Below are 11,716 nucleotides of genomic sequence, written 5' to 3'. Positions count from 1 at the left end.
TGGAATGTCATAGGCAGTGGCTTCTTGCTTTACATGTAACCAGGATTTTTGCTTCCTACATAGAACCAATTTGGGGATCATTCATTCATATGGTCATTCAAAGTGTCCCCAGCCTTATGCCAGATTGGGACTGGGCACAGGAACCCAGAGAATGAGTCAGGCCCAGGCCTTACCCTTCATGGGGGCTCCCAGTCTAGGGGCAAGACAGACACATTGAGTCAGGGACAATACAGGCACATCAGTGTAGCGCTAATGAGAGAGGCACCCTACCTATCTTAGGGGGTGTCTGGGAAGGCTTCCAGGAGGAAATAGAGTCAGAGCTGAAACCAATAAAATGATCACGGTGACCTCATCTCCTCTGGACATTTAGGATGTTTTCAGGCTTTTGTGATCACATGTAGGCTGCAGAGAGCAGCCCTGTACAAAGTACACCTGTCATTTTGCATGTGGGCGAGGCAAATTAGAGGATAAATCCCTAGAACGGATTGCTGGGTCGGGGGACATGTGCATTATTATGTTGATAGATGTTGTCAGTTTGCCGTTCATAGAGGCTGGGCCACGTCCCTTCCCCTAGGAAGGTAGGAGAAAACACCAGCTCACCTACAACCCACCCAAGGCCCCGTGGTTTTGAATTTGGGCTCCTTGCCAATCAGATAGGTGAAAAATGGTACTTCCGTGTGACTTTATTGTCGTTTAATTGGAGTGAGGTTGGCGCTCTTTTCCGGTGTGTGTGCACCGGAAAGAGTCATTTAGGGTTCCTTTTCCAGACGCTGAGTGGAAGGCGGCGGTGGAGCTCTGCACGCATTTCCTCCACGGGATGCTCACCTCCCTGGGCTGAGTGGGCTGTGCCCCGTGGGCGCCTGTGCATAGAGCGCCCCCTGGTGGAGGACAAGGTTTTGAGTTCTCAATCACTACTTAATTTCTGAGCCTCAGATTCTTCTGTAAAAAGTAGGAATAATAATAAAATCCACTTCAGAAGGCTCTGGGGAGGATGGATTTAACTTTTCAATGTTAAGTGCCTGGTATGGTTCCTAGTCAGACTTAGTGCTTAAGAAATGGTTGTTGAATGAATAAATGAAATATGTGTAGTAATAAAAACTTTTATTATTTAAACCTTACAGTGACACCATGTGGGATATTCACTATCCCCTTTCACAGATGAGGAAACTGAGGCAGAAAGAAGTACAGGGTCTTGCCTAAAGGCTCATAGCTGGCCAGAGGTGGAGATGGGACTTATGGCCTTGCTGTCTAGCTCTTACCTGCCCCACTACCCTAGCAGAGCAGTGCTGCTATTAGCCCCTATTAGCCTCTGTTCCAGTTGTTCATTGTTGGAACCAAACCTCCCCAACCTTAGAGGCATGAAGCAACAACCATTTTATTGTGCTCCTGGGTTCTGAGGATCAGGGGTTCAGACAGGACAGAGGGGGGCCAGGGTCTCTCTGCTGGGGCCCAGCTGGGAAGACTATGCCTGGGGCTGGAGCCGCTGGGACTGGAGGCTCCCTTCTGAGATGGCTTCTTCAGCTGCAGGTCTGCCTGGACCTATTCCACCTGGTGGCTGGCAGGTTTCATGAAAGACTATAGGTGAGTCTAGGGCAGTGATGGCAAACCTTTTGAGCTCGGCGTGTCAGCATTTTGAAAAATCCTAACTTAACTCTGGTGCCGTGTCACATATAGAATATTTTTGATATTTGTAACCATAGTAAAACAAAGACTTATATTTTTGATATTTATTTTATATATTTAAATGCCATTTAACAAAGAAAAATCAACCAAAAAAATGAGTTCACGTGTCACCTCTGACACGCATGTCATAGGTTCGCTATCACTGGTCTAGGAGCCATGGAGGGGGTGTGGGTGTGGGGTAAGGAGGAGCCAGCAGTCCCCAGGGCTGAGTCCCTGTGTTCCAGAGTCTGACAGCCCAGGAGGATTCTGGGGTTGGCACCCCATCAGGAGCTTCTTCTCCAGGCCTTGGCATGTGCTGTGTCCTGAGCTGGGGCCCCTCCCCCGATCCCATCAACGCCTCCTCATTCTCCAGTTCTCAGCCTGGTTATCTGGTCTTAGAGGAGGAGCCCCCTGAGCCTGTAAGCTGCGGATGGATGTGCTGTTCCTCCTCCTAGACCCTGTCCTCCGAGGTAGGCCTTTGTAACTGACTTGTCCACAGACTGAAAGCTACAGCGACCGGGCCTGGGTCACACAGTGCTGGGCAGGCACTTTGGTATATTTATTGAATGGATGGATAATGGAGATTGATGAATTTTGAATGACTTTCACTTGAGCCTCAGTTTCCTCTTCGATAAGTTAGCTTGCAGGGTTTCTGTGAGGGTGGCAGGAGATGAGGGTGTGAAAATGTCCGCACATTAAAGCAAATGAGTCGAATGGGAGTTACTGTGACCTTTACTGAGGAGAGGAAAGCAAAGGAAATGAAATACTGCCCCCAAAGCTCTTCACTGCCTGACACATACATAGAAGACATTGCTCAGTACATATAAGACATTGCTATTATCATGATTACTATTTTTTCCCCAAATATTTTTATTGATTTTTTAGAGAGAAAGAGGGCGAGAGAGAAAGAGAAACATCGATTAGCTGCCTCTGGGGACCAACCCTACAACCCAGGCATATGTCCTGACCAGGAATCGAACCAGCAACCTTTGGGTGCATGGGACGACACCCAACCAACTGAGCTACACTGGCCAGGGCGTCGTGACTACTGTTATTTGTTATTATAAGAATGCATATTTCCCGAGTCAACAGGACCACATAGGATAGTTAGAAGTTTTCCCATTGGTGAAAATGGAGACATATAACACTGTTCCCCGTCCCTGGATGTCTTAGCAGGAGGCCAGGAACTGCCAGTCATGATTACTGGCTGCGGGATACTGGGCTGGGTCTTCCTCTGAATGTCACTCAGGTCACCACGGCAACTCTGGTCCTCCCGGCCCTGAGGCAGGAGGCAGCCTCCCTGCCCCTTCCCAGGTCTAGCTAGGAAAAGAAAAGCAACACTTGCTTCCTATTTCAGGGAAATGTTGTAATTAGGGCTGTTGCTCTATTTTCTGGTTGGGCTGCGCCCTCTAGTGACAGGAGGTGGGAATGAGAGGCCGGGCCTCGGTGCAGCAGCAGGCAGGGATGGGGACCGAGTGAGGCAGGTGGTTGGGGGATCGGCTGCGGGAGGGCCCAGGTGCAGCCCCTCTGGATCCGGGAGGGAGGGGAAGGGCAGGAAACCTCCCGCTGCGGCCAAATCTTTGTTCTCTCCCATTGGAGGGGCCGCACCATCCGCTGGGCTCCGCCCACGGCCTGGCCAGTTTCTGAGTTTATCTCTGAGCCTCACCTGTGAGAGGCAGTTACACGGGAAGCTCTCCTGACCAGCAAAACGCTTCGATCCTCAGAAGAATGTGGGAGAGGCTGGGATTGTAAAGGATTAGGAGCTGGAGGGGAGGCCATGTCTGAGCTCCGAAGGGCACAGGAGAGGCTTAGGCATTGAAAAATCCATCTTTTGCCGAAACCGGTTTGGCTCAGTGGATAGAGCGTCAGCCTGCGGACTGCAAGGTCCCGGGTTCAATTCCGGTCAAGGGCATGTACCTGGGTTGCGGGCACATCCCCAGCAGGAGATGTGCAGGAGGCAGCTGATCGATGTTTCTAACTCTCTATCTCTCTCCCTTCCTCTCTGTAAAAAATCAATAAAATTTATAAAAAAAAAAAAAAGAAAAATCCATCTTTTAATTTGAAACGTAAGAAACAACCTTGACCAGAGACCCCAGTTGGAGACGGAAAACCAGTTCCCAGGAGGGAGAGAACACGGCCAGGGGATTGCTGGAAGGGAAACTTCTCCTCTCTGGGTCTCTTAAAATCGTGGATTTTAGAAACGTCAGCATCCTCGCATTTGAATCTTATCAGAAAACTCAGTATTTAGACCCCAGCTGGCGGTCCCCGAGAGCTGCCCTCGCGGTGAGCGTGTCCTGGAACACCCATCCAGAGCTTGCTCTCCCTGTCTGCTCCCGAACTCGTCCACATTTAGTAAGTCTGGGTGGGACCCTGAAACCGGAATTTTTACAAAGTGCACAGAGGATGCTGTCGGGCCACCAGATTTGGGCACTAGATTAAGTCCAGTCATACCTGCTCGTCTCTCCAAAGGGGAAGCAGGCCCAGAAAAGGGAAAATGATTTGGCCTTTGGCCCCACAGACCACCAGACAGGCTGGGACTCGAACCCGTGCCTTCCCAGTGGCTGGAGGCCACCTTCACAACAGCGCAGGCGTAAGATGGCTCTGGGGGATTGCCAGACCTTTCTTGGCCCCTGGGCACATGTCATTCGAAGCCAGAGGGTTCCTGGGGGTACAAGGCGGGGGGGGGGGGGGCTCTAGCCATCCCTAGGGAGGTGAGTGGGAGGGTGGGCCTTAGGGGTCAGGGGTTCCCCTTGCGCCAAGTGGAGGATGGGGAGGAAGGCCCGAGGCTGGGCACTCTCTTGGAGTGGGGGAGTGATGGTATTTCATCACCTTCAGCCTGCCCCAGCCTGCTGGCACCCCCTTCCCCAGGTGCCCCATCCCACCCCGGGCCCCTCGGGTCAGAGTCTTCCTCTCTTAGCTGCTGAGCCCTCTGAGTTCAGACCAGCCAGGAATGCCATTGCACAGCGGGAGTGCCCCTTGCTGGGGTTTCGGGGATCAAAGCAGGAAGGGGTGCCATGGTGGTGGAGTGACAAGCAGTGCGAGCAAAGCTACTTCTCAGCTGGGCCTAGCCGGAGACTCCCCCCTGGTCTTCCTGCCTGGCGTGTGGGGGATCACAGCGAAACACAGCGCTCATGGTGGTGTGGGTGACGGGGCGTCTTCTCCTGCTACTGACCACAGTGTTCTTCACCGCCCCTCAAATGCCCGAGGTCCTCTCAGCAGGGCAGCCAACGGGTGGAAGGCACAGCCCCTGGGTTCCCCGAGGCCTTAGGCAAGTCCCTTTCTTCTCAGGCCTCAGTTTCCCCAGGGGTACAATGGGCAGAAAGCTCCAGGTTGGGGACCAGAGTAACCCGGATTTGCTCCAAGTTCCTTTCAGCTTCGATGGCCTCATGTGGGCTGAGCCGGCTGCCAGCGACCCTGATGGAGTGCTTGGGTCCCTGAAGGACAGGGGACCATAGTCCCACGGGAAGAGGGTGGGCACTGAAGGAGCTTCCAGGAGGGTGGACTCTGTTGCCACAGGCGGCGCAGGGCTGCTTGTCCGCCAGAGGCTGCACGGTGGCTCCTCCATAGGAGCCTCTTCCGGAGCCTTCCTGGGGGAGCCGTGGCCCAGGGCTGTGGAAACGGCCTCCAGAGGTTGGCCAGAGCAGGAGGCACAGGCACCTGGGGTCTGGGGTCTCCGCTGGAGCAGAAGCAGGGCTCCCGGGACTCGGGAGCAGGTCTGTGCTGTGTCCCTGCCCCACCCCTTCTCTGAAAAGGCGGGGTCAGGACAGGGTCAGGGAAAGGCCTAGAAAAAGATATTTACTTTCTTTAAGGAGTAGATAGAAAGAGGGGGAGGAAGGGGCGGGGCAGAGGCAAGGCACAGGCATTTGGTCTCTCAAAGTGTGTGTGTGTGTGTGTGTGTGTGTGTGAGAGAGAGAGAGAGAGAGAGAGAGAGAGAGAGAGGACACAATGGAGAAACGATAAACAGGAAGAAAAATGGGAGGAAAGGAAAGGAAAGGCAGACAGATAAAAGGAAAGAGAAGAAAAGGGGGAAGAGGAAGGGAGGACAGGAAGAAAAGATGGAGAGGAAAGTAGATATGGAAGGGATACAGGAAATAAAGGGAAGAAAAGCAGAAAGGCAGCTTGACATGGAAAACAGAAAATGGGGAAGAAAGATAAAGGGGAAAAGAAAAAAAGCAAGAGGGTGCGGAGAAAGCACGTGGCCTGGAGGAGGGCGGTCAGGCGGCAGCCCCCTGGGCTCTCAGGCCTGCGGCCGGCGGGGCCTCACGTCCAGCTGGCGGTCCGTCTTCCTGTCCTTGCGCGGGCGCCGGTCTCTCCGGCCCTTCTTCGGGCTGGGGTTTCTCTCTGCAGTGGGAGCACAGGCTGCTGTTTCTGAGGCCAGCTGGGTCCGGGAAGGCCCCTCAATCTGAAAGATGAGGGTGCCCCCCCCCCCCACCTCCCAGCAGGGCCCAGAGTAACATTTGGGCGCTGACCTGGCAACCACTCCTGTTGGAGTCTGGACTGTGGGAAAACTTACCCCAAACCCAACACTTCTCTCAGTTCCTTGTGGACAGGGAGGGGCGCTCACTTGCTGGGCCCTCCCCAGGCCTGGAGATTCATTCAGGGCCCCCCAGGACTAAGGGTGGCTTGTGGGGGTGCCTGTGAGCCTTCCAGGGACACGCACTCCATGGCTCACAGGGATCTTTGCTGGAGGGAACACATTTTACCCAGGTCCCCGCAGCACCTTCCCCACGCACCTCGGGGCCCCAGTGATGCCATTTGAAACAACGACAATCAAAAGAACAGCAACTACACAGGAGCGTTCAGCTAGGGGCCCCGCATGGCAGCCGTGCTCCAGATGCTCTGTTAGACTCAGGGAGCTGTGGGGGAGGCCCTGACAGGCAGCTCCGGGTCTGTACCTCACCCAGTGCCCACTGTGGGGGGGGGGGGGCTGGGCTGGGACGCAAACCCAGTCTAACTCAGAATCTTGACCCCATTGTGCCCCCACCCCTGTGGAGCTGGGGTGAGTTTCTGACACAAATATCTGATTAGTCCCACATCTCAGATGAGATGACTGAGACCCAGTGAGAGGCCTTGCTTGCTCAGTGGCACAGCCTGGGCTGCAGTTCCTGGTGTCACTTTCAAGTGGCTCCCAGCTCACTTGGCCAGGGGTGTCCCTGGGTTCAAGGCCTGGCTCCACCATGTCCCAGGTGCCCTACCTCCAGGTCGCTCATGCTTAAACACAACTTTGGATCCCTCTTTGCACACAGACCTACATTTGAATTCCAGGTCCATACTTCCCTAGCTGTGTGAGCCTTGGGCAAATGAGTTAACCTCTCTGGACCTCAATCTTCTCATCTGTAAAATGGGTATAATAATAATACCTACCTCACGGTGTCATTGTGCAGATTAAATGACTTAATGAGTATAGAGAATTAGCATAGTGCCCAGCACATAGTAAGAGCACAGTTAACATTAGCTAATTCCATATTATTACTATTCACCATTCACATCTTACCGACCACACTCTGCAGTCCCTCTTTTCCACATCATTGGTTCCTAAGCGCCCGCAGGGAATAGTTTGGATATCTGTGTGGTGATCTTGGTTGTCACAAAGAAGGGGGTCCCAGAGGCATTCAGTGGACAGGGATGGGAGGTGGGACAGTCCCTCACAAAAAGAGTTGTCCCCATCCCACCCAGCTCTCACTACTGAACAATCTGCTTGCTCAGAGACAAATTCCATCTTGGTGTGAATGCCAAGGGTGTGTGAACACTTTCCCCATTCACTGACTGGTCTAGGGTGGCCAGGGTGGTGTTCATCAAGTGGCCAGACAGGTTTGTTGACTTTGTTAAGAGCTGGCCACCATTAGGGAAGTTGCATCTCTGATGGCAACACAAACGTGCACTTGAGCCCTGAGCTTGGCCATCACTTGGCCATGATTCTGCTTCACTGAGCGTTCTCGGGCGTGTTGGGCCCGAGCATTGCCATGATGAGGTTTCTTTGTTCTCTTTATATTGTGGTTAGGGCACTATGCTGATCTTTTTAAATGACATATGCAAGTGGGTTACATTATCCATGAGTTTCATTTCAGAATATTAAAGAGGCAGTTCCAAACCCCTTGTGATGAAAGAGAGGGGTCAGTCTGAAAGTGCTGAGAACCTTGATGTAAAGGACAAGCTCGATCTTCCTAATGATCTGGGCCTGACCCCCAGGAGGGCAGACGGCAGACCCTCCTTCGAAGGGACACCGGGAGGGCAATGCTTACCTACATGAAGTCACGGCTAATGGTGGACGCTCAGGTCCTGACATGTACTCTCTGGGAGACCAGCGTCCCAAGGCCGCTCAGAGTGCCCCTGGGCCCTTCCCGCTGCAGCCCTGTGGGCCTGGTCTGGAGCTCACCTCCTGGGCAGGGCCTCCGGATGGCACATTTCCTCGACTCTGACAGCACCTGGCAGGTTGCTGCTTCCTCCTGTTCCGCGTGGCCGGCTTCTCGTACCCGGGTTTCCAGGCCCCAGGCCGAGCCGCAGGTCTTCCCGTGATGCATGCAGGGGCTCCAGCTGCCCCAGGGGCCCAGTTCACACTCCTCTGTGGGGTGGAGGGAAAGACAGACAGACAGATGGAGTCAGTTGGCAGGGAGTGTCCCTCAGATCTGAGGGCAGGGTGAGGGCGGGTCAACTGCCTGCGGCCCCATCTCTACATGCGGGGACTCAGGCTGGACAGGAGCAGAGGGAGACATCTAAATCACATCTTCTGAGAGCCTGGGACGAGAGCCTGGGACGAAGGCTCTTCTGGAGCCTGCACAGGCCGTCGTGGGCCAGACACCAGAGAGGCCAACTGTCTGGCTTTAAAGGGGAAGGCTTCCTCAAGGAGATGACACAGAAGCTAAGGGGAGACAGTGGTGCATTGGGTGGCGATGGCAGCGAGCACATGTCTGACTCCCACACAGCTCCAGGGCCTGGAAAACCATGTTTGAGGGACAGAGCAGCTAGCGTGGGGGCGGAGTGAGGGTCTGGGAGGGGAGGGGCAGAAGGAGAGGCCAGAGGGTTGGTTGAATGGCCCTCAGGGCCAGGACATGGGTTTTGAACTTGATCACATGGCTTTGATCAGTTATAGAAGGTGGAAGCTACGCAGAGCTGTTGGAGGGAAAATGAAATCATGGACATAAAAGGTCTTAGTAGGGAGTAATTTCAATATATATATATATATTGAAATATAAATATATATATATATATTCTTTCACAGTTGATGCTTTTCAGAGTCCTTGAGAGGTAGCAGAGAATGGGGGGGCTATTAACACCCCCATTTGGCAGATTAGGGCACTGAGGCTCAGAGCAGGGAAGGGACTGGCTAAGGGAAGAGAGAAGGGTCTCGCACAAGAGAACACAGGAGGTTTAAGATCCTGTTGGGCCAAGAGCCAGGTCTCCAGACCTTAGAACAATGTCCTTCTGCTGGATGCATTCATTGGACTGGCAAAGACTGAGCACCTACTGCATGCCAGGGGCAGTGCTGGGTGCTGAGGTGCAGCTGGGTCTGCCTCCGGAGAAGTCAGGCTGGAAGGACAGGGTGCTTGCGCAGTAAAGGGAGGAGCCCAGGAAGCTGTGGGAGCTCAGAGGGGGCGCAGGTCCCAGCCTGGGGGACTGGGAAGGCTTCCTGAAGCAGGAGGCTCCGACCCGGGTCTTACAGTGGAGGGAGAGGTGGGCCAGGCTCAGGGAGGGGCAGGAAAAAGAAGTGCTCCGGGTGGAAGGAATAACCCCCGCAGATCTTCTGCAGGACTCAGCTTGACACCAGCCGGGAACTGGGGAAGCTGGAGTATAAACTCAAGTGGAGAGAAAACAGTGATGGGTGGAGAGGCTGGCAGATGGGGGCCAGATTGTACAGGGCCTGGGAGGGCTCTCCCTGAGGACAGTGGGAGCCACTGACGGGCCTTGAGCAGAAGGGAAACCTGATCATATTGCCATTTTGAAATAATCTCTCTGGCTGCTCAGATGAGAGCCAGCATGGGCCGGAGGCAGGGAGACCTGAGGCAGGCAGCCAGCCAGGAGGCGGTGGCCATGATCCCAGTGATGGGCAGAGTGTGGGGAGAAGAGGGTTGGGGGGGGGGGGGTAGAGTAGTTGGGGACCTTTATTCTGCTTCATTTCCCCCCAAAGTTGAGGGGGTTTTGCCACCTGACATCTGTATTTATTCTTGTGTGACTCTTCTGTCTCCCAGCACAATGTTACATCCACAAGGGCGGAGGCATTATTTATTTTGTTCACTAATAAGTCCCCAGCACCTCAGAAGTGCCTGGCACATAGCAGATACCCTAGTAAATATTTCTTGGCAAACGAATGAGCAGATCGGATTGGATGTAGGCTGAGAGAGGAGCGTCACCAGTGATGCCCACATCTCCAGCGTGGCCAGCATGGGCCCTGGAGCTGGTTAGGACAGAGAAAGCACCAGGCTGGGGATGGGGAAGGAGGGACGGAAACACGTAGAGGGCAGGAGCGGCTGTGGTCTGATGCTCAGGGAGGGATGTAGCCAGGGACAGTGAGTCAGGCGCCACCAGCTTTCGGAATGACCGTGAACAGGAGCCCAGAGGGAATGTGTGGGCAGAGATATGTGATTCAGGTGAGAGCACTGGGAACAACCAGTCTCAAGTGAGGACAGATCACAGAAGAGGAGTTCACAAAGGAGTCTGAAAAGGAGCAGCGGGGAAAACAGCAGTAATAATAGTGACATGTATTGAGCACTTACTGTATACTAGTCACTGTATTAAGCGCTTCCAATTGTATTAATTTAATCCTTATAACAATCCTCTCCCACGAAGTAGGCTCTATGTCCTATGGTAATTTTTTTTTTAATGTTTGAAGAAATTGAGGGATAGGGAGCTTAAGTAACTTGCTCAAGGTCACAAATGGGTAAATTTTAGAGTTGGGATTTGAACCCAGGTCTGTCTTATTCCAAAATCAGTGCTCTTCTGTATTCAGCTGCCTCCCTTGTTAATGATAATGATGCTGATGTTGGTCGCAATAATAATCATAATGGTGGTTTTAGCATATTGAATGACTCCTGTGTATACCTGACATGGTGTGTGGGGCCTGCCATCCACGTGACACTTCTTCCAGGTCTCCTGACACCCTCACCAGCCTCTGCTGCGGGGCGGAAGGGCAACGGGCAGGATGAGGAGGCCCCCACTCACCCTGGCACTCCCGCGTGCTCTGCTGGGCTGCCGTGCCCAGTGGGCAGGTGGGCAGACACTTTCCCTTGTACAGGTAAAACCGCCTCTTGCACTGGATGCAGAAGTCCTGGCTGAAGCAGCTCTCGCACGTGGTCCCACATTCTGTAACAGAGCCAGGGCCGCCCCTGGTGAGGGAAGCTGCCCAGGAGGAGGGCATTCTGGGACTGCCTGAGGTGGGAGGGCCTCTGAGCAGCCCCAGGCCCTGCAGCCCGGGGTCAGGATTCAGTGTCTCCTTTGAAGCCCAGACTTGTCCACGGTCAAACTGGGTTGCATTCAAGGGGAACTCCCTCTCTCGTTTGAACTGAGGCTCAGCAGGGGAGGTAACATGTCCACGGCAGCATGGTTATTTGTGTTTAAAGCTCAAGCTTGCCTTTCTCATTGGAGCAAAGAAAAGGCAAGTGACACAGCAAATCTGGGCGAGGAGTGAGGACTCCCTGCTCCATTTCCGTCACGGCTCAGAGGTGGTCATGATTGTCCCCGGTCACAGCAAAAAGAGCGTTAGGAGCTAGGACTCCTTTTCTCATGTGAGCTAGGCTCAGAGGGTGAGAAACAGGCCCCAGGCCACACAGCAAACTAGGGTAGAGATGAAGGCCCCCTGCTTATACCAGAGAAGGCACTGACTTGCCGAGGGCTTTCGAGCCACCTGAAACCAAGCAAGTATCTGAGTCTGGGTTCAGGCATACACCCACTCCCCCTGTGGCTGTCGGGGGACCAGAGAGGACAGGGAGCCAGAGGTGCCCAGGAGCCCAACACTAGCCCAGGACAAGGGAGGAGCCACGTACTTCTGCAACCTGTTCACCTCCTGGCCACGGACGCCGAAATAGCCGTGGGGACAGTCATGCACACACTTTGCCGTACT

At 53.8% G+C, this 11,716-nt stretch overlaps 1 protein-coding gene across 1 annotated transcript in view; it reads right to left on the bottom strand.

The window, feature by feature from the left end:
- Positions 1-5,899: 5,899 nt before the first annotated feature.
- Positions 5,900-11,716, bottom strand: part of RSPO4 (R-spondin 4) — a 6,375-nt gene continuing 558 nt past the window's right edge. Inside the window, exons 2-5 of the mRNA XM_006089546.1 lie at positions 11,640-11,714; positions 10,819-10,982; positions 8,039-8,224; positions 5,900-6,003 (exon numbers count right to left, since the gene is read on the bottom strand). Of these exons, the coding sequence (XP_006089608.1) occupies positions 5,900-6,003; positions 8,039-8,224; positions 10,819-10,982; positions 11,640-11,714 (529 nt within the window). The remainder of the gene's footprint in view (positions 6,004-8,038; positions 8,225-10,818; positions 10,983-11,639; positions 11,715-11,716) is intronic.

Source organism: Myotis lucifugus, unplaced genomic scaffold, assembly GCF_000147115.1.
Source record: "Myotis lucifugus unplaced genomic scaffold, Myoluc2.0 scaffold_60, whole genome shotgun sequence".
Classification (NCBI taxonomy): domain Eukaryota; kingdom Metazoa; phylum Chordata; class Mammalia; order Chiroptera; family Vespertilionidae; genus Myotis; species Myotis lucifugus.
Note: the sequence above shows the minus strand (reverse complement) of the source record. Positions and strands in the feature narration are given on the sequence as shown.